The 26,488-nt window shown below is 36.2% G+C and overlaps 1 protein-coding gene across 1 annotated transcript in view; it reads right to left on the minus strand.

Annotated features, from left to right (window-relative positions):
- Positions 1-678: 678 nt before the first annotated feature.
- The window catches only part of MESR6 (misexpression suppressor of ras 6), an 86,164-nt gene continuing 60,354 nt past the window's right edge, over positions 679-26,488 (minus strand). The window contains exon 2 of the mRNA XM_081746839.1: positions 679-1,360. Within this exon, the coding sequence (XP_081602965.1) occupies positions 1,237-1,360 (124 nt within the window). The 3' untranslated portion in view covers positions 679-1,236. The remainder of the gene's footprint in view (positions 1,361-26,488) is intronic.

Consider the following 26,488-nt stretch of genomic DNA (forward strand, 5'->3'; position numbering starts at 1 on the left):
TTTTTTTCGACAGTGCAAACTATAATTTTAACAAAATCTTATTGTTTTTCAGTTTTTTTTTAAATACAAGACTTTTAAGAAGCTCAAATTTATATTGTCCTTTGCATATCTTTTATTCTGAAAACTGTGAAAGACAACAACGAATCCACTCAGAACAGGTGAGAATACAGAAACATAATAATTTGATTACCTACATCTCTTTGTAAATATTAAATATATAAAACTTATTTAGATTTCAACATTAGTTAAAAAAATAGTAGAAAACATTGAAACCTAGAGTATCACAATACTTTGTTGATTTCAGACAGTTTCTCGGGGGGGGGGGGAGAATTTCAATACACAAGGAATGAATGAAAGTAGTACTGTGAAAATATCAGTGATCCTTATTGATCATAGGGTTGCCAACTGGCCAGTTTTTAACCGTCCTGGCCGGAAATATTGCTGTTATTTTGCTTAAAGGCGGTGATTCGTACAAACTTCGTACCAGCCCCTTTATGACTGTTTTTCTCAAATTCGTATCTCGTTCCAAGCAGTTTCATCTAGTTCCAGGTACAGATTTTAAAAAAATAAATTTCATCCTGTAAATCCAAGCCTACCACCTTCCACAATCTATCAACAATTAATCTATATTTTGCTCACGTGTTTAGATAATTTTAAAGAGATGACAGGGACTGTATCAGGGAAAATTTGAAATTTACTTGTAAGGAATTTTGTAATTTATTCAGAGTGAAAAAGAACTTCTTAAAGGAATTTCCTGTAATTGAAGTATAAGTTTAAAGAATAAATTTCATTTTCCAAATCCAAATTGTCACCTAAAAATTAATATACTTTTGTTCATCTATTTCGGTAATTTTAAAGAAGTGGCAGTTATTTCAATTTCCCATTTATAGCACAATGTATCTATTAAGCTTATTATTGAATGTACGTACGATATGAAGAATACAGGTGCTAATTCACTTTTGTTCACAATAGTACATTTCCTTCCCATGGTTGGATCGGAACAGAGATACTTCCCACTTAGACCTATATCATAGCGAATTTTAAGGGGGTACCGATTTTTTTTTATTTTCCAGAGTTGGCAACCCTAGTTGATCATCGGAGATTTGGTCCAGGGAGAACTTTCCAGCTGCATGGGGAAAATTTCTCCGGGCTATCCCTTGAAATCATTACTGTTACAATATATCAAGGCCTAGTAATTATTATAAAATTAAAGTATTCCTATTTTAAAACATTGTTTTACTGGTCTTCTTTGTAGAACAGAGTTACTTTAACTGGAGAATATTTTTGTCGCAAGATCTTCAGGACGTAATCTTGAATATATTCCACGGATTCTTGCGGGCAATAATCATCTTCACTTGATCTGAAAGAATACAGAAATATGACAATCATTATATATTTATTTCATGTAAACTACAAGACATAAATTTAAGGCAAAGTAATTTTTATCATAAATACATAATTTAAAAGAATATTTACAGATGCTAATCTATGCCAATATTACCACTGCGCAACAAAGCTGAGACAGAAAACAAACAAATTATGTATAATTTTGTGTTTACTAAAAATGATCCCCAAATTTTTACATTTTAAAGTAAATATTTCGATTTCGTAAATGCCAATTATTAAATGCCAAAATATGCCTAATTGTTAATCTTAAATTCAGTAAGCTTAAGGCCGAAAGAGATGCAGTGAATAAAATGCCTTTTTGGATAGAGAGTATAGGACAGTATACCCAATTTACAAATCGGACAAACGCCCACAAAAACGTTCAAAATGTCAATCGCCAAACGCCTATACCCACCGTCGCTGAAGCGACCCCTAAACGCAGACGCAGCTCCAGCTTTCAGTTTTGTTTTGTCCTGAACCGAAAGAGATGTACAGTTTTGTGACCCCCTAGCACAGATTGCTGAGTGTTTCTCGTACTAATTGTTTTTATGGCATATAAGTTTGCAGACATTATAATAAAATTATATCTATCTATCTATCTATCTATCTATCTATCTATCTATCTATCTATCTATCTATCTATCTATCTATATATATATATATATATATATATATATATCTGTGAGTCATCACTAGAGACACGATTTTGTGGTAAATAGGAATTCGTAATTTCGTTATAAAAATATGCGTAAAGCAGGATAAAATCGGTGAATAAAAATTCAATGTAAGAATACTATTTTCCTTGACAATTACAATTAATTACCTTTTATTTCACCTTAATTTCCACTATCAATCATCATGACGTGAGCTCATGCATGACAATGTTAATATTTGAGTTTTTTTTAAAAAATAAAATATAGCATCTTCATTGAATAGAAGTATAATTTAAAGAAAACACACACACACACAGAACATTAATAGAAAAAATAACTAGTGTTCACAGTTTACTTATGCAAATAACACGTAAGAATTGTTTCAATATTTTCTGGTGTTAAATTTGTTCTTTGTCGGGTAAATATCTCATTGTAAGAAGAGTATGCATTGCATCAACATTCGAAACTGATAGTACATTAGTTGGAGATTTACCAGCGATTTCTGAATGCTCATCTAAGATACCCCGCAACACTCCTTCCACACTATTCACTTCACCGGTAGATACCATTTGGAGCTCATTTTGTAACTGCATGCAAAATTTCAAAAATTTACGGTGATCTATTTTCTCAAAAATGGGAATTTTCATCATATTGCTAGAAAACGTGCCATCAGATAGACAAATGACGAACTAGCAGTGTTTACTTATGGTCAAGTATGCAGAAGGGAGACATAATGGTAGTGAATAAATCGTAAAAGCGTCGAAAAATTGTCAGTTTTGAGTAAATTTCGTGCCATGTCGAGACTTGTTGCAAATTTCGCTAATTCGACAGAATTTCGCGTTTAACCGCGAGCGTTATATAACCTAACAAATAATGAAAAAAATATATGTTTTAGGTACACAACATTTTCGTACGAAACTGATATATTTCGCGTGTCACCTAAAAATCGTGTCTCTATTCATCACCTTTCCGCATGGGAAGAAGTAAACTAGAACCACCAAATTTTGTACACAGAGAGATTGTCACCATATCTAAACCTGTACGAGGCTTTTTTTTTATTTTTTGTTTTTCGGCTCAGGTGTTCAGATTTTGTAGGAGGTTGGTGTAAAAATGTATATGACAGTGTATGCATTTCTCTTGGTTTCTGATAACGCCTCATGTCTATGCAACCCACATTACCTCGTGATTGAGCGGGCTTATATAACAGCAGAGGATAGATACCTGGAAATGGAGTAAGGATCATTTCCTTCTCTTTTAATTAATATTCTAAAATAAGACCCGGCAACGGTGTGTGATTGTAGCTAGTTTACGTTATATAACTTTGCATGCACATCATTTTCGACATATCTTTGGAGACGTAGTATAAATCTCTACGCAGTTGGTGGGCATGCGCCAAGAAAATAAGAAGCGTAGAAGCCGTTAGGAAATAATTAGCGAAAGAATTATAAATTTTGAACAATTATCCCTTGCGGTGTATCTCAGATTGATCTGTGCCAAGTGATGTAAGCCATGTCAACAAAATAAAAGCATAGACGGTATTATGATATTATTTCCATGAAGATATATATGATATAAATTTCACTGATTTGACTCCCGTATTCTTAATCCGTACGTTTATTTGTTTGTTCATTAAATTTCATAAGCTAGTGTTAGTATTATGTGGCAGTTGTAGACATATGGTAACGTATTATGACTCAATACATAGAATATTGAGCTATTTCTTGACGATAGTCAGATTTCAGCACTTACTAACAAAATATTATTTTTATGTGTTCTCCATATTCTTTTATATATCTTTTTCTTCATCATAGACAATATTGACCTATCCAAATCAATGGAAGTATCAAAATTGAAACCAAGCTACTAAATAAGGACTTCTTTTCTTCAGTTTTGAACATTTCTTTTTTATCGGGGGAAAAAGAGATCCTGATAGAAAAGCCGAACAGATATTTCTTTTTTGCTTCATTTTCTGGACTGGATAGGGAAATGAGAGGAACTAACAGTAACCTTGGATACTAGCACTGTTTTATAGATCTTTTTTCCATGTTGCCATGGCAATACGACGATAAAAAAGGGAGCTAAAATGGAAGATGGTAAGAAAAAACGAAGAGGGGAAGAGAAGAAACAGGAACACCTCCCCACTAAGAAAAAAAAAATCTTCCCAACTCAACATCCGGGAATTTCCTGTAGCTCTTTCTCTCACTATCTTTTGCTCCTTGCTGTTCGGAGGATTCGATCCAATACCAAGGGGTTACAGAAAATCTAGAAGGCTGTGCACAAGCGTGTGTGTGTGATAGAATGAAATAAGATAACTAATATGGGTAGGAGTGGTCTGTATTTCCTGATTCCCCTCCCCTTTTTCACAGAAGAAAACACGGCTGCCTATCTTTGGAAATTGCATGAGACAAAATCATTTAATGGTAGCCGTAATCATGTCTTCGACAAGTTTTTTTTTCCTCCATAGTAAATCGTACAATTACAGTCAAGTTACGAATATAACCTGCGCTTCTTTTTGTATCTGATGAAGATACTCTTATGGTATTGAAACGTCACACTATCTCTGTAATTTTTATAAGAGCTGTGCATTTAATTTCTGGTATGTGTTTCGTTTATCTATCTACATAAGTAAAAAATGAAAGCTTATTTGTGATTGTATTTACGAATTTTTGAACTTAGTACCTATCTCGAACTGGGTTTTTATCATGTCCGTTTGAATGAAGGGAATAGAGAGGGTAGAGGGAAGGAGGTTCAAAGTTTATATCGAAAATAGAGTAGTCTATCTCAGAAGCCTATATATATATATATATATATATATATATATATATATATATATATATATATATATATATATATATATATATATATATATATATATATATATATATTCTCATTAAAAATGTTGGACACGGCTCCCCGGCGTTTTCTAAAATTTCGTTTTTAACGGAGGGAAGGGGGCAATTTCTATTTCTTTTTACAGTTCCAAAAGATTGGACGTTGTCTGTTCCATCATCATGGGGAAATGGCTGACCCATTTAAAACGAATTTTTTCACATGGTTGTGTTTCGATCCGGGAGTTTATGATGATGTTATTGGCCCCTAAGGTAGTGTTGGTGGGTGTTTCATAATTCACGAGCACTTTTAATGTCTGAAATTATGCTTGAATTTTTTGCATAATTATTCCGAAATATAAACAAATATTGAAGAATGTAAAAAAATACCAAAATATATCGAAATTATTGGGCAAAATTATCGAAACATTAACTATCAAAACATAAAAAAAGTGAGTTTCGTTTTGCAGTGTGAAATTACGGTAGATTTCCACACTATAGGTATTCAATACCCAAACTTGAAGTATTATATTTATAACTATTGGTTGCAATTTATTAATAAAATCAAAGATAGAACCTGTTCCTCGGACACTGAATCCATATCAGAAAGTTATTACTCGCTATGACTTAATGTTTTTATTCTAAAATCGAAACTGGAAATCGACAATTTGAGCCACTTACAGATTGGGTAGATTGTTAAGAGATGAAATAGGGAGGAGACAGATTGATACCTCTTCGGAAGCAGATTCAATCGCAGAAAACAGTATCTCGCTATTTCTTACCGTTTTTGCTCCATGGAAATCGATATTGAAACCAGAAGTATTGAAATTCGACCACTTCCAGTTGGTAGAGTGTTACGGGTTAGGATGGTATGCCTTCTTGAGACCCTGCATCGTTTGCAGAAAACAGCTTCTCGCTATATATCAATTTGTTCTATGATGATAAATGTTGAAACCGGAAGTGGTTACTTTGAACCACTTCCGGTTTGAATTGATATTTATCGAAGAAAATGTAACCTATTCTTGGGACGCTAAATCATTTACAAGAAAACCGAATATGGATATTTCTCACTGTTTTTCCTGTACGGAAATCAGTATTGAAACCGGAAGTAGTACAAAATTTCAACCAGTTTCAGTTTAGATAGAGTGTTGCAGATTGTGGTGATAGGCTCCCTTAAGACAGTGAATCGATTGGAGAAACCCGCTTGCTGCTATCTATTACCATTTTTGTTCTATGGCGAGAAATGGTGAAACCAAAATGGCTGATTTGAGTCACTTTCGGTTTAATTAGAGGTAAATGGAGAAATTAGTACCTATTCTTGGGACGCTGAGTTGATTGCAAAAAGGCACGTCTTGATATCTCTCATCGTTTTTGTTCTGATACCTCTGGACAGACCGACGGACAAAGTCGTTCTATAAGATTTCCGGTTTACTATACATAATATACGTAGTTAGGAGTCTTAAAAGTACAGAAATATCAATAAATATTGAAGTATTAAAAAAATTGACACATCAAATGTCGAAATATCGAAAACTATTTCAATATTGGATATTGAAATATTGGAAGTATCAAAATATCGAAATATATTGATATATCGATAAGTAATATTAATATCAATTTTCCAAATTTGTTAATATAGATTAACTGAAGTATTGCACATCCCTGCCAGGAGGCACGTTATTTTATATAGTCATTATGTTTAATGTTTACATAGTGGTATGTTTATATAGTAGTATATAGTCAGGTACAATTCGATTTGCTTAGAGAAAAAAACTGCGTGCCAACAATCAGATAGGTGTCCCTAGACAAGTACGCAGAAGAGGTTTCTTTTCTTTGTCAATCCCAAGTCATACAAGGTTCAATACAGGTTCGTTCTGCTATATGCATTTTGATGTTTACTTCCATCAATTTGGGTTGACCTGTCAACTATGGTGATTCAATCTGCTTCATGAGGTTGCTAGCTCGATATTTAAATTTCATTTTAAACAATACTTTTAAACATTAATATTATTTTAAATAATAGTTTTTTTTAAAAACAATACTTTTATTTCAAGTAATACTTTCCATTTTCAACGAAGTTCGTTACTGAATTCTCTATGTCTGTGTGTCTGTGTGTGTGTCTGTTATTTGCGATCTTTTCAATTTTGAGCTCTTCATTTGATAGAGCATCAATAACTATCTCAGAAAGTGATGGAATTTTTCGCGTCACTCTTACTGTTCCCGAGCTATTGGCCAAAAAATGGCCAATTTCCGAAGATTTAAGGAGCCATATTTCGGGAACGGCAAGTCATAGGGAGATGGTATTGGTATCGATCGATACCTAAGAGGAAGGTGAATATGTTGGCACCAAAGAGTAACCCCTGGCCACTGGCCAACTGACCACTGGTTTGTCCAGTAGCCAGTTGGCTAGTGGCCACCGATTACTATCGGTACCAATATGTTCACCATCCTCTTAGGAATTGATCAATACCAATATCATCTCCCTATGACTTACCGTTCCCGACATATTGACCAAAAAAGTTCGAATTTCGGGAGATTTAAGGGGTCAATCTCGGGAACTGTAAGTCAAAAAGAGATGATATTTTGTGAATTTTTGCGAGAAACAGAAGGTGTGGATAGAAAGATTTATTCTACATGTAGGAACAATCACAGTTATCCTTCCCGATTCATCTCCCTATTCTTTTTAAATTCGCTCTTCCAATGCTCTTGGAGCATTCTCAACTGGTTAATTATATTTACAATCTTCGCTTTGAGTTTAAAACTTAAAAAGACATCGGAAAACCCTGCTATATTATACTGCTCTGAACAAAAGTAGTTTCAATTTGTAGCTTAATCTTTCCTATTTTACAGCGATTCTTATGCTACCGCAACTCTCTGGTGGATTTTGAGGCAATATTTAGCGAAATTATCGAATCAAATTTATTTTTGAACGATTTTCTGGCAGTAAAACATGACTATTTTGAATTGAATTTGATTGGATGTGAGTTTAGCATCCCGTTTAGCAGCGACGTTATATAAGAAGTGGACCTACAGCTTAACGTGGAATCTTGACCACATGAGCTTTCGCCAGGAATCGAACCCAGGTCTTTCACGCCAAAGGCGTATACGCTACTCACATAGTCATGATGGAGTTTGTATGAATATTCTGAAATTTCGAATGAGAACATAAAGTAACTCATGTCACTGTGGAATATAGGTAAAAGAAGATGATATTCTAAGAATAAAGTGAACATCAAGTCATATTCCTACACAATATCCTAAGTTTATGAGAGGGAGAGAAGGTGATACAAGAGTTACACATGTTCGTGAGTAGAAACATGTTTAATTTTAAAATCAACATTTAATGAATTTGAAATGAAATGAAATGAAATCTTTGAGTTTTACGTCCCACGGTTATGCCGGTTAGGCTAAAGGAGACGGAAATGATGAGTAATGAATGAAATGGTGGAATGAAGAAAGTGGGAGGAAACGGGAGAACCCCGGGAAAACCCACGAGCACGGTGTTTGTTCACCACAAAGTCCTCACGGCACGAGCTGTGATCGAACCAGGGACCCCAAGCACCGGAGGTGAACGCTCTACCACTGAGCCACCGCGCCCCCTTTTTAATGAATATGAGTTTAGCACCTGGAGTAACAATGGATTTTTTCTTTTTTGCATATTCAACTCATGGGTTTCGTGAAGTTTAATGGGTATCCTTCGATTTGAACGTCATAGTTGAAAAGGTTTAGAAACACTGCTATTACTATAAACAAAAGTAATTTCGTTTTGTAATAATAATTGTAGTAATTACCTTATAGTGCTAAGAACAGCGATCACATCAAAAAACAGCTCTTTGTTAAAATCAGAAATTAGTAAATTCATGTGTATGGTATAGATATTAAAAAGGGAAAATACATGCTTGCTTATCACGCCTTCGAATTAATTATAATTTGCATATTGACTACTTATCACATACTTTGTTGTTCATTCAAGTACATATAAGTATACTTATATTACATCATTTTCCATAATCTTGAGAATTTTTTGAAATCATAGTTTCTTAGCAATCTACCTAAACTAGTCTATTATACCAAATAACATGCTTCATTTCTTTGTTTTATCCTAATATTAGAAACCTTCAATAAAAATGATTTATTATGTAAATGCTGAATAATTTATTATTTACGAAATTTTATATTAAGGGGTGTTCAATATAAATCTGCACAAACTTGTAGAGGACACCACCTGCCTCACGTAGCACATGAACAGGCGGCAGACCTGTCAGGACGATGAGCCAGTAGTGCACCAACAAGTACAGGAACAAATGGTGTTATCGTGACCCTGTTTGATGATGAGAATGGCATCGAAAGAAGACCTATTGCGGGAACGTGTGTACAAGTTTTACCGGACACATGAAAGCAAGGACAAAAAGTACACAGTAAAACATTTTACAGCTGAAGGAGTGCAGCATAGAACAATCTACGACATCATTGAAAGATGTAAGAATGGTATTGACGGAAACGACAGTCAGGATCGGGACGACCAGCTCGTATTTTCACGAAGCAAAAGGTGCAGCAGCTGAAGAAGACAATCCAGAACAACGATGGTGTTTCAATGCGTGTGGCGGCGCGAAAATTCAAGTCTTTTGTGTACATGATCCGTCATGTAATACATAAGAAAACATGTCTACAATACAGAAAGAAACAAACCATCCCCTAGTGCACAGAACAACAAAAAAACATGGTTAAACCTAAGTGTGGCCGCTTGCTGCGAAAATTCGGTGTTCGTAATTTCATCTTGGACGATGAAATCTATCTTACATTGTCCCATGCCTCTATCAATGGAAATGATGGATTCTATACATCTGACCACTCTACAGCTCCATCTAGTGTTAAATTTGCCACCAAAAAGAAATTTGAAGAGAAAGTGCTTGTTTGGATTGCTATGGGTTCCAAAGGTGTAATTGCGTCGATCCACACGTACCTGGTACAGTGCATTAGGAAGAGACTAACATCATACGTACGTGCAAACTATGAACTAGGGACATTGTTCTGGCCTAATCCGCGCATTACGCTAGAGTTATGACTGAATATCTCAAGCACTGAATTTGTACCGAAACAAGATAACCCAGCTAATGTTCCTGAAATTCGACCCATCAAAAATTTCTGGGCAATTTTGAAGGCTGTTGTCTATGCTACGGGATGGCATGCTACAAACCTGGATCAACTCATTCGGCAGATCCGTTACCTCGCCTGAAAAACATCGATATATCTGTTGTACACAACTTTGCAAGATATACCAGATATCGTATCGACAAAGTGCGTCGTGAGAGAGTGATTGAAAGCCGTTAGTGCTATGATACGGTACTATTCTCTGTGGTGTAACTTCTCATATGTATCCCGTTTGTACCTTTTTCTGTATGGCATTTCAATTATACTTCTCATTGTAACTTGTGCGGATTTATAGTGAACACTCCTCAGTGTTCGATCATGTAACACGCCTCCATTTTTCAGTACGTTAGGTTTCAAAAATATTACCTATTGTTCTTAAGTATAAGCAGTAAAATTATATCTGGTCTTAAAACATAAGTTCTGCTTTCTCTCCACTTTTCGAGAATGAACGTCAGCTACACATGGAACAGAATATCATAATGAACAGGCATATTCTAATTTAGGCCTTGCTAGAACATTATACTTTACAAGGAATACATATATTATGAAAAATTTTTTACTTAGTTAATAAATAAAACTCTTAAAAGTTATTACTTTACATGTTCATCAAATAAAAGCTTTTTTGACAAATATTAGGCCTACTCTTGAGTCTTTTACATTTCTAACTTTTTAAAAAAGTTTTCCCCGCTTATACAATATATTGTCATATAATTTGTTTCCCTGTTATAGTATATGACACTATTTTTCATCTTATTTGCATTTAAAAAAGTGATGAAAACCAACTGGAAGCTTTGGAAATGTAGGCGTGGAGAAGAATGGATAGAATTAGCTGGGTCGAGCAGAAAACGAATGATAAGGTGTTAGAAATGGTGGGGGGAGAAAATAATTTTAGATATTACTAACAGAAAGAGAAACTGGTTGGGGCATTGGTTAAGAAGGAACTATACCATGAAGGACATGCTAGAAGGGTATGGTGACAGGAAAGGGAGGGAGGGGGCGAAGTAGACTACAATTTATGAACAATATAAAAACAGAAATATCGTACGTGAAGACCGAAGAGGTTACAGGAAGACTGTAGAACATGGAAGCTTCTCAGTTACGCCAAGTGACCTACCAATAATGTCAGAATACCTATGATGGTGATTATGCATTAATAGACATTTTATTTTCACAACAAAATCTGTAAAAGATCGAAGCTTGTGTACGCTATTATAATCTTTGACAAACTTGTACAATATAATATCATCAGGATACCATCATCATTAATTAATTCAGATAAATGATATATAGAAATAGACAACAGTAGAGGCTTTAAGGAAGGTCCTTGTGGCATCCCTCTTTGAATTTTTACAATATCGGAGAATGTAGAACCTATATTTACTCCAAAAGCTCTCACTAACAAAAACTTCTGAAACAATTTCGGAAATCTTGGAGCAGTGTTGAATTCAGTCTTTTGCACAACGGGGGGAAGGGGAGGGGGCGCTCTGTTCTAGATCGCCATAGAGCAGCAAGAATCTGTCGTAACAAACCTCGCGACTTGTTATTGTCTGTTCGGTTGCAATAACCAACATATTGTCATTTTTTCCCCTAACTAACTTTGTAAAGCGTTTGTGTGCGTCTGTATCTAATTTCCAAGTTTTTATTTCACTTCGACTTAAACGAGAACGCGGTTTGATAATTGGAACAATTAGGTTGGGCAAAAGATAAAACTAATTTTCTTAAAAAAAAATCTTTCCTTTCAAGACTCTTTTATTTCCGAAAAAAATTAAACAGAAAAAAAACAAATATTTCAATGCATGTGTATAGATATTCTAGGAGGGCGCATATATATTCTAGGGGTCTCAGCCTTCCTTGAACATGCCTGAATTCAACACTGTCTTGGAGAGTCCTATATTATATGTCGAGTAAAAAGGGGGTGTGAGATAATATCAAACGCTTTCGCTAAATTTACATCTAATTGTAACCTTGATGGTATATAATAATAATAATAATAATAATAATAATAATAATAATAATAATAATAATAATAATGAAAACATAAATTTCAAGTGGTTCATTAAGTAGGTACCTGTATTTGTTGCTTTTGCATCTGTTGCTTCAGATATATATACACTGCTAATTTTACATAGAATACATATTACTAGTTTGGTTTGTTAATTAAATTTGGTACACTTAAATTATTCTCCGAGAGGAAGAAAGAGAAAAAAATAACTAAAACAAGACTATCATTGTAAGCCACTATTAAAGGCACAAAACCAGAATTTTGACACCTGGAGTACTTGTGGCGTAAATATTACTCATATTTCTGCCCCCTCCTTCCACTCCCGTCTCCCCTTTTCCAATGAATAATGTCTCTGGTAGTTGTTGGCCCTGTGCAAGTGAGTGGTTGTACAGTACAGAGTGAAACAAGGAATTTCCACATGGCCATGTGACCCTGTCTGTATTGATCCAACCACAAAGTTCCACCCAGCAAAAGCTCTTTTCAAGGATTTAAAGGGGTAGAGAACCTAACGCAATTCGCGGGATACCATGAATAACATTCCATACATTGTTTCCTTATTCTGTAAAGGTCAAAGGTATGTACTGTATAGATGAAATATCTACATTTCGATTTGCGTATTGAAAAAGGATCACTATAGATAACAAATATAATGTTGTAAATGTATCCTATATGTACAAAACATAGTCGCTGTTATTTGAAAGGGTACCAGACTACGCTTTATGGTTTATTATGTTCTTTTTTTATTTTTTATGTACAATAGAGATACATTTTGAGCAAGATTTTCTAGTGTTATTTATAGAGCAGGTCAAATAAACACAAAATGTTACTCTTGCACACGATAATAGTAAATAAATTACAAGCCAGTAATAGCTGCTTTTAAATAATTAAATGTATTCGCTATAGTAAGTAGTTGGCTAAAATTCAGAGTAAACTAACTTGCTGATGTCACATCTCTAACGAAAATAAATGTACTCGAATAACTGCTCAAGCCTAAATCATTTTAAAACCTCAACTAAATACATAAAAAAGTAGAGGGAAGTGATTTGACTCTTTGGTAAAGTTCTCACTTCTGACTCAAGCGGTCTTTGCCTGGATCCCGGACGATATGAATTTGTGGTGTACGACAATTTGTTCGTATTTTTTGGCGTACTTCCGTTTCATCCCGTGTTCTCATTCTAAGAATTGTTTCATGATGAAATTCTCTTCCATTAACCATCTGTCTTCTTAAGCCTACAGGACGTAAATGTCGGACTAAAATTAATAGTTTCATTTCATTTATTACATGAAACAATTATATATATAGTTGTTGTCAATCTAAGCACACTACTGATTTTCAGAGTTGTCCAAAAAAAAAAAAAAAAAAAAAAATCTGATGTAATAATTGTCCACCAGCATAATAATTTCACTTTTTATCAGTAAATTACTATAGTACTCAATTTATTATCATTTCACAAACTCAGTGGGAACAATTTCTCCCCCTGCCGTCCCCAAACGAAGGTTCCATCACTTACTGCCATGTAGTGACAGTTCTCGAAGGTAGTCACATCGATTAAAACTTACAATTTTATCGCCACATGTTAGGGGAAGAACACTTTTTGCGAGGGGAAGAACACTTTTTGCGAATGTCCTTATTCTTGTATTGGCTTACAGCGATAAAAATTGTAACATTTATCGAATGTGATTTTTCTCGAGAGCCCCACTGACTGATCATCCACTTCCTCTAGCATTAGGGCATAATCGCGGGACGTCAAATTGAACAGTTCATTTTATTTGAACATGTACAAAAACTTACAAAGCATTGTATTATCTGAAATAAAAATCAAAACATTAAAGAGACTTGTAGGGATGCGTTCGAGTCGAGTCGAGACAGAATTTTCCTGACAAAATTCGACACAGCTCTTCCAATAGAAAAATATATATTTTTCGAGTCGAGACATCACTTTTACAGCACATTTTCAAGTCGAGACAGTCTCAAATCTTGTCTCGTGCGCATCCCTAGAGACTTGTGTCTTGGAGAAAAGTTTATTCATCAGTGTTGTGCTACAATCATGTCCAAAAAAAGTTGTCAATCTATATTTTTTGCACTCGTAATTATAGGGTTATCGAAAAGACTTCAAACAGATGAAAAATTCTTCTATCACACTTATTTTTTATTTTTGTTTCTTTTTAGTAGTTGAAATGTGCTCTTCATCCAGGATGATTAAGGCTTATGCAAAATATCTGACAAGTAAAGAAATGAGTGAAAAATAAATAACGATATTATATCCTCTCATGTTATGAAACCCGCATAACATATATGTAAGATGAGTTGCATACCGGTAAAACGTTCTTAGATACAGCCAGAAACGTACGTAAATTTTGATCCTAAGAGTTTAAAATAAAACAAACGAGTTCCTATGTGATTAGATCGGGTTAAGATCTGTCTGTGTACAAAATTTGGTGATTATAGGTGGCTCCTTTCTATGCGAAAATTTGACGACAGATAGATAGATACACATTATTTACTATTTATTATTACTAAAGATTGCAATTGAATTTTGGGAGTCGTAGATATAGAGAGTATGTATGAACATGAGTGTACATCCAGTCAACATGTTATAAAATTTGTTGATGTTGTGTATAGCATTCGTTGTAAACTAGGTATGAGGATGGATGAGCCAAGTTCCTCGACCACTGCATCTGAAACAAACACTGGAACTTGGCGCGAGGTGTCTAACATATTCGAATACATTAAGATGTCTGTTCCCAGTTTTACGGCCGGGACATTTCAGCCCTAAGGCTAGTGGTGACCCCCAAATTCACCACGCTCACAAACACCATCCTTAAGGCTTGTTAACTTCATTTACCTTGACACTTCGTGGAGGAATATAAGATTTCCTTGTCTGGGTTTCGAACCATCAAATCTTACTGCAGTATAATGTATATGTGCCTTAGCGCCTTAGCAAAGTTGATATTCCTAAGTTGGTGGTGGTCCTAAACCCACCACCACTATCCCTAAGGTTCCTTAAAATAATTTTCCTTGACACCTCGCGCCAAGTTCCAGTGTTTGTTTCAGATGCAGTGGCCGAGGAACTTGGCTCATCCATCCTCATCTCAACACTTTTTGAGGCTGACGAACTTGGCTGCACTTTTTTGCACCTCTAGTGTTTTTGTTCATATTTCATTTCTTTTTGTAGTTCACTATGTCAATATCGTATATTGGGATTCTCAATTGTGGCATATTGCTGGTTTAAATTTAAAATTAAAGGAGTCATTAAAGGAGTCATTAAAGGACACATTTTTAAAGGAGTCATAATGTGTTACATGCAACATTAGTTCCCAAGGGATCTCCCACCGGGAATCGAACCCAAAACCCTGTACAAGAAAGGCACACATGCTAGCCACTAGAACAGCAGGGAGGATTTATTCTATTAAATATCTGTCAGAGAGTTATGTCCAAACGAGATTCTATATCATTTACCCGAACTACAAAATCACGATCGCTAATATCTCATTTTTCATTACCTAAATACGAAGAGTATCAACAGGGCCCAAAACCCTTGATGCTGAATCCTCGCTGCTACATCACTAGACATGGCTGGTGTTTCAATATACTTAGTTGTTCTCTACCCTTCCACATTGCGAAATTATGGAGTTCATGTCGCGCAGTTTCATACTGCCTCGGGTTTTCCTTCCAATGATATACACCTTTCAAATAACTTGTAAACTTAATAATATTTGCCACCAACATATCCTAACTGTATATAAAACTACATGAACTGACATAAATTAAAGGGGTGCTTCCGGTTGACGTGGAAGGTTGAAATGATGAAGAATTTTCCCATGCTATTTAAATGGGTCTGGATGAAGAATTTGCCCATGTTATTTAAATGGGTCTTTTTTGATATAATCTCATGTTTTAGGAACTTGGAATTGGAATAAAAAAAATTGAAATTTGGTGTGCTTGTACGTTTTCATTAGTATTACCTAAGTAAATCAGTAAAACTAACAATTCCAACTTTAGAGTGGTTTTATGGGAAACTGAAAAATCTTTCTCATGGTACGGTACGTATTTATATGGGACACCTTTTACACCCCAAAATTATAGGGTATTTGCTGTAGGGCTACAATGATTAAATTTGACATGATTGTAGTTTTTCGGAATTAACCGACAGAAAAATTGCCAAAAGTGAATATTTTTAATTTTTAGGGAGTCTAAAGGGGAGAGGAAGAAATTCCCCATGCTATTTAAATAGGCCTTTTTTAGACTTATAATCACATATTTTAGGTATTCGAAATTGGAATACAAACGTGAAATTCGGTACGCTTCAACGCTTTCGTTAGTATTACCTAAGTAAGTCAGTAAAAATGAAAATTTCCAACTTCAGAGTGGTTTTATGGGGAACTGAAAAACCTTTTCCATGTTATTTATATTGGACGTCTCCTAAACCCCAAAATGTTTAGGCACTTCCGGCTGGATTAGAATGATGAAATTTGGCACGATTGTAGCCTCCCGGGACTAATCTACAGAAAAATGGCTAAAATTGAATATTTTTAATTTTTAAGGAGTCTAAAGAGAGATGAAGAAATCATCATGTTATTTAAATAGGCGTTTTCCTGGAATACAAAATCTTATCTTTAGTTGAAATAGGAAAAGAAACTTGTAATTCGGGAATTGTAAGCTTAAGAGGTGTGAGGAAGTAGGCCAAGCAAAGGCGAGGGTGTGGGGGAGAACCCCCAGAAAGGCAAATTCAGAAAATATGAAGAGCAAAGGCACGAAATTCACTGTTGTTAAAAATATTGATACATAAGAGATTCTCACACTGTTCACAGATAGAGACACGAAGTATCAAGACAATTTTTACATAACGACTGTGGTACCGGTAACTATAATATAACTCGTGGTACCAGTATATTTACGAAACCGGTTACATTTTGTTGTTAGTCTCACATAAATTCGAACAATTGAATTTCTAATTTCTTCGAAAACTTCATTAACTTTAAATATTCTCACCTCTACAGTATCTTACTTATCAAATTAATTTCAATGTCTATTTAATACCAATGACTGCAATAAAGGAAAAAATCTTCACCGAAAAAAGACAAAATATTGGCTTTTCTTTTCTGGGTTTCCAACCACGAAATTTACGGCAGTATGTGTGTGTCTTACCCCACGTTTTTAAAAGTTAACTGATTCACAGAACGTGCCTCATTAACTTGCTTAACTACTTATTACTAGCTTTCACTTATTTTACTCGCACACTGAGAAAAAATGTATGTGGCGTACGTAAAAACGTTGGTTACATGTGTAAATCCTGTAGTTTTTGGACTTAACGTACACTAAACGTATAACTGAAAAAGTATATTTTAAACATACTTTCCGTATAAGTGTTCCGAATAAACGTACTTTCCGCACGAACGAAAAGCCTGTATGTAGGCAGTCAGGATCTCACATACAGATGGCCGTATGTAACATAGCTGACGTACGTAATGTACGGAAGACTGTTAGATGTCAGACATCCTGCAACGACATTGTGTAACATCTAAGCGGGAAAGAGAGCAGTACGTATGTAGCATAGGAATAACGTATATTAAGTATTGATTTATGTAGTAAACATAAGGATCCCGTATATTTGTACACTATACCGCTGTCCGGATAACGGATTTTTCTCAGTGACCTTAACTTGTTTTTCTATTAACCTAGAACGACAGGGACACGAACACAGAAACATCGAGGAGAGTTAAGATTCCAAAGGCTCTTCCACCGGGAATCGAACTGAGGACCCCATACACCAAAGGCGCACGTGGTAGCCAATAGACCAGCGAGGAGGGCACCAACTCGACCACTCAGATGATTGACAACATTATCACTATGCACATGATGTGTTCAATAGCGGAATCGTTCCCGATTTCTGATTGTAAGGACAGTTTTTTTTTCTAATGAAAACATTTCCATAGCAAATTCCTCAAATTTCATTTTCAAGCCGTTATAAGGTACCTTCATGCAGAGTTTCGCATCTTTATCTCATTAAGAAATACCTAATGGCTATTGACAGTTTTTCGCCCATAAAAATTCCCATAGTACATTCCTTAAATTTTGAACCTTTACTTACACAAGTCATTACATAAGGTGGGTACCATTATGCAGAGTTTCAATTCTCTATCTCATTTGGAAACACCTAATCAATGATGAGTGAGTAAATGAACCGATCTCTGTTTGAGTAAGGACAGGTTTTCGCCCATAGAAAATTCCATAGCACATTCCTTAAATTTTGGATATTTTTCATATTCAAGACATTATAAGCTACCTTCGTGTAGACATTCACATTTTCATCTCATTGGGAAGTACCTAATGGCTACGGACAATTTTTCGCCTATAAAAAATTTCCCATAGCACATCGGTCACATTTCGGACTTTTTCCATTCTCAGGTCATTATAAGATACCTTTATGCAGAGTTTCACGTCTTATCTCATTGGGAAGTACGAAATCAATGTGATGAGCGAGTGAGTGAACCGGATTTCCGCTTGACTAAGGACAGTTTTCACCCATAAAAATTTCCCATAGCACATTCCTTACATTTCAGACTTTTTGCATACTCAAGTTATTATAGGGTACCTTTATGCGAAGTTTCAAGTTTCTATCTCATTGTGAAGTACCTAATCAATTTAATGAGTGAGTGAGTGAAACGATTTTTTTCCTGGCTAAGGACAGTATTTTGCCCATAAAAAATTTCCCATAGCACATTCCTCAGATTTAGGACTTTTTCTATACTCAAGTCGTTATAGGGTACCTTTAGGGATGCATTCGAGTCGAGTCGAGTCGAGATTTAAGCCTGTCTCGACTCGTCTCGAGAAAATGTTGTCTCGACTCGTGTCTCGACTCGAAAATATGTTTCTGTCTCGACTCGTGTCTCGACTCGACAGTCTCTGTCTCGACTCGACTCGAATTCGAGTCGAGACGTCTCGAAATTCGAGTCGAGACAAAATATACGAGTTAAAATATACGCACACATCAGCCAGAATATTATGACTACCTACCTTATTGTCAGTGTGTCCAACTTTGGCACGGATAACAATGGCGATGCGTTTTGGCATGGACGCAATGATCCTTGAGAGGTCACTGGAGAGAGTTGATTGGTACACATAGGCAAGGGCGCCGATTTTTCTGTAAATGTGGAGGGGAATTCAGATGCAGAAGGCATATATATGAGGATTTTAATTCAAATTGTATTGAAATTATGCCAAATACTGTATATTCATAAATACAATGCGGGGGCTCACATGAGCTTTGGGGGAGCCCCCTCGGCCCCCCAGGATCGGCGCTCTTGCACACAGGTCATCTAATTCCCGTAAATTCCGTCAGGGGCGATGCGCTCTGAAGTCATGTTCAATGACATCCCATTTGTGTTCGATTAGGACAGATCAGGCGAGTTGGGCGGCCAGCACATCACTTGGAAATTGCCTCTGTGCTCCTCGAACCACTCCATCACAATCCTGGCCTTGTGATATGGTGCATTATCTTTTCGAAAAATGCCACTCCCGTTGGGAAACATGGTCGTCGTCTGCAAGCAGTGTGTGATACGCCTTGGCCGTCATGGTGCCTTGCTCGAGCTTCACTAGACACATGGATGCTCACGTGAATGTTTTCCGGAGCATAATTAAGCCACCGCCAGCTTGTCTCCGTCCCGCAGTACAGGTGTCAAAGAACTGTTCTCTTGAAACACGACGGATTCGCACCCTCCCATCGTCATGATGAAGAAGGTATCGGGATTCATCAGACAATGCAACGCTCTGCCACTGTGCCAAGGTTTAATGACGATGGTCATGTGTTCATTTCAGTCGTAGTTGCCGATGTCGTGGTGTTAACATTCGCACACAGATGGGACATGGGCTTCGGAGGTCCATCGTTAGGGGTGTTCGGTGCACTGTGTGTTCAAACGCACTTGTATTTTGCCCAGTAATAAAGTATGATGTTAGCTCTGCCACATTTCGCTGCCTGTCTTGTTTTACCAGTCTGCCCAGCCTATGACGTCCGACATCTGTAATGAGGTGGGAGCGCCCAACCCCTCGACGTTTGGACGTCGTTTTCCCTTGGTTTCGCGACTTGTTGAAGACACTCACCACAGCACTCCTCGAACATCCGACAAGTCCTGCAGTTTCCGAAATTCTCCTGCCGAGTATGCGGGTCATTACAACCTGCCTTCGGTCAAACTCAGATCGCGCGCCTTCCCCATTCTACACACGGCCAGCACTCTCACTGATACTATATGCACCGTACGCGTGACTGACTAGTAGGCATTCGTCGGCAGGTGACACAGATATCGCCTGGACGGAAATTGTATCGATAGTAGGTTGGTAGTCATAATGTTCTGACTGATCAGTACATACTAAATAAATTTAAAATGTAGGAAATTTTCAACATGCTGATTAACTTGCAGGAAATTTCACAATGAAAAGAAGCATCTGACTTGGACAAGACAACGGTTAGTTGATGGGGCAATCTTTTTTTCTGGTCTTTGAGGTGTGAGCTTTGACCATGCCTTTTGAAATTTTGATGTTTGGTGCTCATCAGTCGCGCTTCCATTTTTTTTTTCTAATTGTTCCAGTTCATGATAATTAACAATATATTGCGCAGTTCGAATACATGTTCACGTTTTCATTCAATCCAACTCAAACCGCTTCAGATACTATAGAGTTGTATTTGTTTATGAAGAATTAATTGCGTATTAGAAATACACCCCAACAAAACATTCTGCGTGCTCATCTGCTCAGTATTCAAGGTTTTAATTACAACCTGAATTATTAAAATGCGAACGTAAGTTGCATTAGATATCTAAGCAGTTCCTAGTCTATGGATAATTCAAGCAATGCTAATTAAGGTCTTTCTAGCAAGCACTTCTGCTGTTCATAAACCTTACGCATTGGAGTAGGAAAAAAAAGAAAAGAAAGAAAGAAAGAAGTAAAATTGGTAATTTTGCAACCGTGACTCACTCGGGCTCATGCTCTCTATCCTCAATGGAGCTCGCGTTCGCTAATCTCAATGAGGATCACACTAGTCAAGTTTCTCACTAATTCGAGCTTGAGCTTGATATTTACTGTGAAATTCTCTTTAGCTCGATCTCATAATGCCACACGTCCTTTCTTGTTTTTACATTTGTCTCACCATTTTCGATTTATACGGGTGGCGTGGACTTTTCAATTAAGTTTTTGTTTTCATTTTGACCCGCCGCCATTTTGCACAGGGTTGTCGTAGAGAGTCGAGACTTGCTCCATTTTCCTTCATTTTACAACAGATTTCAAACGATGTGCTACTTAACCCCCCTTGCCATTTGAAACTTTTTAGTTGGATCCCGTCTGGGGCCCTGCGGGGAACCCTGGGGCAAACTTTTTAGTAAAAAGTTTTTACCCCAAAAAAGTGTGGCCTTGAAAATGATGGGATACATGTTCACCGAGTTTTCCATTTACCCAATCGTTTCCGAACAAATGACTCGGTTCAAAATATTCTAGCAGGTAATTTCCTACCTATGGCTTTTTAAATATCTAGAAATTGGCCATGTTTTTGGCCAATATCACGGGAACGGTAAGCCATAGAGATATGATATTGGTGGTAATCAATCCCTAATAGAATGTTAAACATTTTTGTCCTGATATTAATTGGTGGCCACTGGACAACTGACCATTGGCCAAACTACTGGCCAGTTGGACAGTGACTACCGGTTCCTATTTGGTACCAAAATGTTTACCATCCTTTTAGATATTGATCAACACCTCTATGAGTTACGGTTCCCGATATATGGCTACTTAAATTTCTGTAAATCGGTCATTTATTGTCCACTATCTTGCGAACGGTTAGATTGACGCGAAAATTTAATCATTTTGTCTGATAGTTTTTGATGCTCTATCTAATGCATTGTACAAAATTGAAAAAAATGCAAATAACAGACAGACGGACAGATAGACACACAGACATAGAGAATTCAGTAACGAACATTTTAAGTTCGTTGAATATGTTGTAACTCACGATATCCCGCCCGGTGACACGTATAACTTCGGGATTCGTCTAGTTATAACATATCCAATGCGAACACAATTGTCTCGTTCGGATCTCAGTGGAGCCACTCCCTTGTCAGTAAGCAACTGTCTTCTTCAAATAACAAGTTGTTATATCTCGAATTATTTTCTTGGAAGATATTTCTGGTAAATATGATAATTTATTGTAATACACTGTAATTCTAGTCTAAGATACACGATGTCGAAAATATGGCATTATAGACTAACATAATAATATTCAAATGTTACACTGGAAAATAAAATCTTTGGAAAATCGCAAAGAGGAACCTGACATTCATGTTCACAGTCATTCCTCATTATTTGATTTTAATTATTACTTCATTATCAACGAACTTAAAAAGTTCGATACTGAATTCTTTATGTCTGTGTGTCTGTCTGTCCGTCTGTCTCTTATTTGCGATTTTTCAATTTTGAACCGTGTATTTGATAGAGCTTCAAAAACTATCAGAAAAAGTGATTAAATTTTTCGCGTCACTTTTACCGTTCCCAAGATATTGGCCAAAAAATAGCCGACTTCCAGAGATTTAAGGAGCCATATCTCGGGAACCATAAGTCACAGAGAGATCACATTGATGTTGTTCATTACCTAAGAGGATGGTGAACATTTTGGTACCAAATAGTAACCGATTAACACTGGCCAATTGGCCACTAGTTTGGCCAATGGCCAGTTGTATAGTGGTCACCAATTAATATGAGTACTAAAATGCATACCATCCTCTTAGGTATTGACTAACACCAATATCATCTCTCTATGACTTACCGTTCCCGTGATATTGGCCAAAAACATGGCCAATTTCTAGCTATTTAAGGAGCCATAGCTCAGGGACCATAAGTTGTAGAGAGATGACATTGATGTTGATCAATACCTAAGAAGATGGTAAACTTTTTGGTACCAAATAGTAACCGGTGGCCACTGTTCAACTGGCCACTGGTTTGGCCAATGGCCAGTGGCCACTAATTAATATCGGTACCAAATTGTTTACCTTTCTCTTAGGTATTGATTAACACCAATATCATCTCTCTATGACTTACCGTTCCCGTGATGTTGGCCAAAAATGGCCAATTTCTAGATATTTAAGGAGCAATAGCTTGGGAGCCGTAAGTTGTAGAGAGATCATATTGGTGTTGATCAATACCTAAGAGGGTGGTGAACATTTTAATACCAAATAATAACCAGTGTCCACTGATTAACTGTCTACTGGCAACTGGCCACCGTTCTCCAAATACTGGCCAAAAAGTTCAAATTTCTAGATATTTAAGCAGCCATATCTCGAGAACTGTAAGTCATAGAGAGATAATATTTTACTAATTACTAATTTTTGCGAGGTAGGAAAAATGACAGTTTTCCTTCCCGCTCCATATCTCAATTCTTTTTAAGTTCATTCTGGCAATGCTCATGGAACATTCTCAACTGGTTTTATTGTGAAACTGTTAGAATTAATTATAAGCTGTGTAGAAACGCTTTCAAAATGCATTAAAATTATAAATGACAAGTAAAAGGTGCCTTGCTGAGCGTACCTTGTAGAGGCCCCCTCAAGTATGCTCCCCCGCACCGCGGGGTCTGCGCGCCCTCTATCGCCGTCACTGGCTAATATGAATATGAAACAGATGCCAGGCAAGGACAACTAGCGGTGTTTCCCATACGATCAGACGATGACTTATTTATGGCACGAGCCATAGTAGAAGGCGGCTTAGTTGAAGAAACTACACCCTCTCAGTAACCTAAATTGCACGAAAATTTCCAAAGCAGGTTCATTGACCTGACTACCGCATGTTGCCCACTTTGTCCAAGAGCGGGATGGTTTGTTCCTAGCTTTTCTACCGAAAAGCATTTGTCTGGAATGGTGTTTCGGAGACAATAAAATAAAGAAAATATACTAGGCAGAGAGAGAGCAGGGAGGAGGGAGTGTACCAATTATTCTTTCCTCTAAACCAGCGTTTCCCAACCTTTTTCAACTTGCAGCACACTACGGGTGTAACATGGATTCTCGCGGCACACTTATAGATATTATTGTTTGTAAATATAAAACACACTGGTATTTTTTTCTTTGATTACTGATTTCCTTCGCACAGAGAAGAAAGCTCGATCACTGGGTTTTCCTCGTGGTAAATCACTATGCTTATTTTTCATTCTAATTTAAAAGGAGAAAATAACTGCAATGAAATGTTCGACTCAGGTTATTAAAAATACGCTTACTCTTTCGAAAACTGTATCCAACCTTTTACTAAGAATAAAGATCATTAAATAACGAACGAACAAATAAATCTATTTTACTTTTAAAACACAAATGTGAATAATTTATCGAAAGGATTGAATGATATTTTAAATTTTCAAGATACGAAATAGTCTGTAACGATAAAGAAGCAATAATGGTCATAACAATAACAAATACTTTTTTCAACATTAGAAATGTACAGAAAAGTAACACGGCATGAAACTTAAAATTGTAGATTCATAGTAGAGGTTCATAGTAATGTGCAATACAAATATACATTTTCCCCCACGTTTTGCAATTTGATTGCTATAGAATTAATAATTTTGTTTTGATATCCTCGCGGTACACCAGTGGCCCATTCACGACACACCAGTGTCGCGGTATTTTCACTGCTAGCTTCTCATTTTAGATAGGTATATTTACAACAAAGGGGGCTAGCGTGCACCTTTGCACCCCCCTAAATCCGGCCCTGTCCAGAAGTTATGTAGCCCTATGGCGTTCATGGAAATAAAAACACAATAGTTATAACTATGCTAAATTGCTATAGACTGCCAATTGCTCATTCAGAGAATTTATGATGTTCACTTTATTGCAATGTTCTTATACAGACTAGATATAGGCTACGGATAATAGTTTTATACAAACTAGATAATCAATTATTATTATTATTATTATTATTATTATTATTATTATTATTATTATTATTATTATTATATTTGAAGTACAATCAAATATCACGACATTAATTACTAGTTTTAATTAACTGAATTGAGCTGAAAATTAAATCTTGATCTCGGAAGATTAACTATTAAATTTATACGTTCTGTACCTTTCTAAAGTAATAAATGCTGGAATTGGTTTCAAGGCTGTTCCTGAATGAATAATTTCTTCATAATAATATTAAAAGTTTTAGAAAAATTTTCGAGACATTCGAGTCGAGTCGAGATTTTTATGAGCTGTCTCGACTCGACTCGTGTCTCGACTCGAAAATTCGAGTCGAGAAACACGTTTGTCTCGACTCGTCTCGAATTTTACAAAGTGTGTCTCGACTCGAATCTCGACTCGAATTCGAGTCGAGTCGAGTCGAGATTCGAGACATGTCTCGACTCGTGCGCATCCCTAGGTACCTTTATGCAAAGTTTCAAGTTTCTATCTCATTGGGAAGTACTTAATCAATTTAATGAGTGAGTGAGTGAAACGATTTTTTTCCTGGCTAAGGACAGTTTTTTGCCCATAAAAAATTTCCCATAGCACATTCCTCAGATTTCGGACTTTTTCTATACTCAAGTCGTTATAGGGTACCTTTATGGAAAGTTGCACGTTTCTGTCTTATTGGAAAGTACCTAATTAATATGATGAGTGAGTGAGTGAATCGATTTCTTGCTTGGATAAGGACAGTTTTTTGCCTATAAAAATTTTCCCATAGCACATTCGTCAAATTTCGGACCTTTTCCGTACTCAAGTCATTATAAGGTATCTTTGTGCTCAGTTTCACGTCTCTGTCTCATTCGGAAGTACCTAATTAATTTGATGAGTGAGTGACTGAAACGATTTTTTTCCTGGCTAAGGACAGTTTTTGCCCATAAAATATTTCCCATAGCACATTCGTCAGATTTCGGACTTTTTTCATACTCAAGTGATTTTAGGGTACCTTTATGCAAAGTTTCAAGTTTCTATCTCATTGGGAAGTACCTAATCAATTTAATGAGTGAGTGACTGAAACGTTTTTTTCCTGACTAAGGACAGTTTTTTGCCCATAAAAAATTTCCCATAGCACGTTTCTCAGATTTCGGACTTTTTCCATACTCAAGTCGTTATAGGGTACCTTTATGCAAAGTTTCATTTTTCTATCTCATTGGGAAGTACCTAATCAATTTGATGAGTGAGTGAGTGAATCGATTTCTTGCCTGGCTAAGGACAGTTTTTTGCCTATAAAAACTTTCCCATAGGACATTCCTCAAATTACGGACTTTTTCCAGAGTGAAGTCATTATAAGGTACCTTTGTGCTCAGTTTCACGTCCATTTCTCATTGGGAAGTACCTAATCAATTTGATGAGTGAGTGACTGAAACGATTATTTTCCTGGCTAAGGACAGTTTTTTGCCTATAAAAACTTTCCCATAGGACATTCCTCAAATTTCGGACTTTTTCCGTACTCAAGTTATTATGAGGTACCTTTGTGCTTAGTTTCACGTCTCTGT

Source organism: Thermobia domestica, chromosome 18, assembly GCF_964235325.1.
Source record: "Thermobia domestica chromosome 18, izTheDome1.hap1.1, whole genome shotgun sequence".
NCBI lineage: Eukaryota > Metazoa > Arthropoda > Insecta > Zygentoma > Lepismatidae > Thermobia > Thermobia domestica.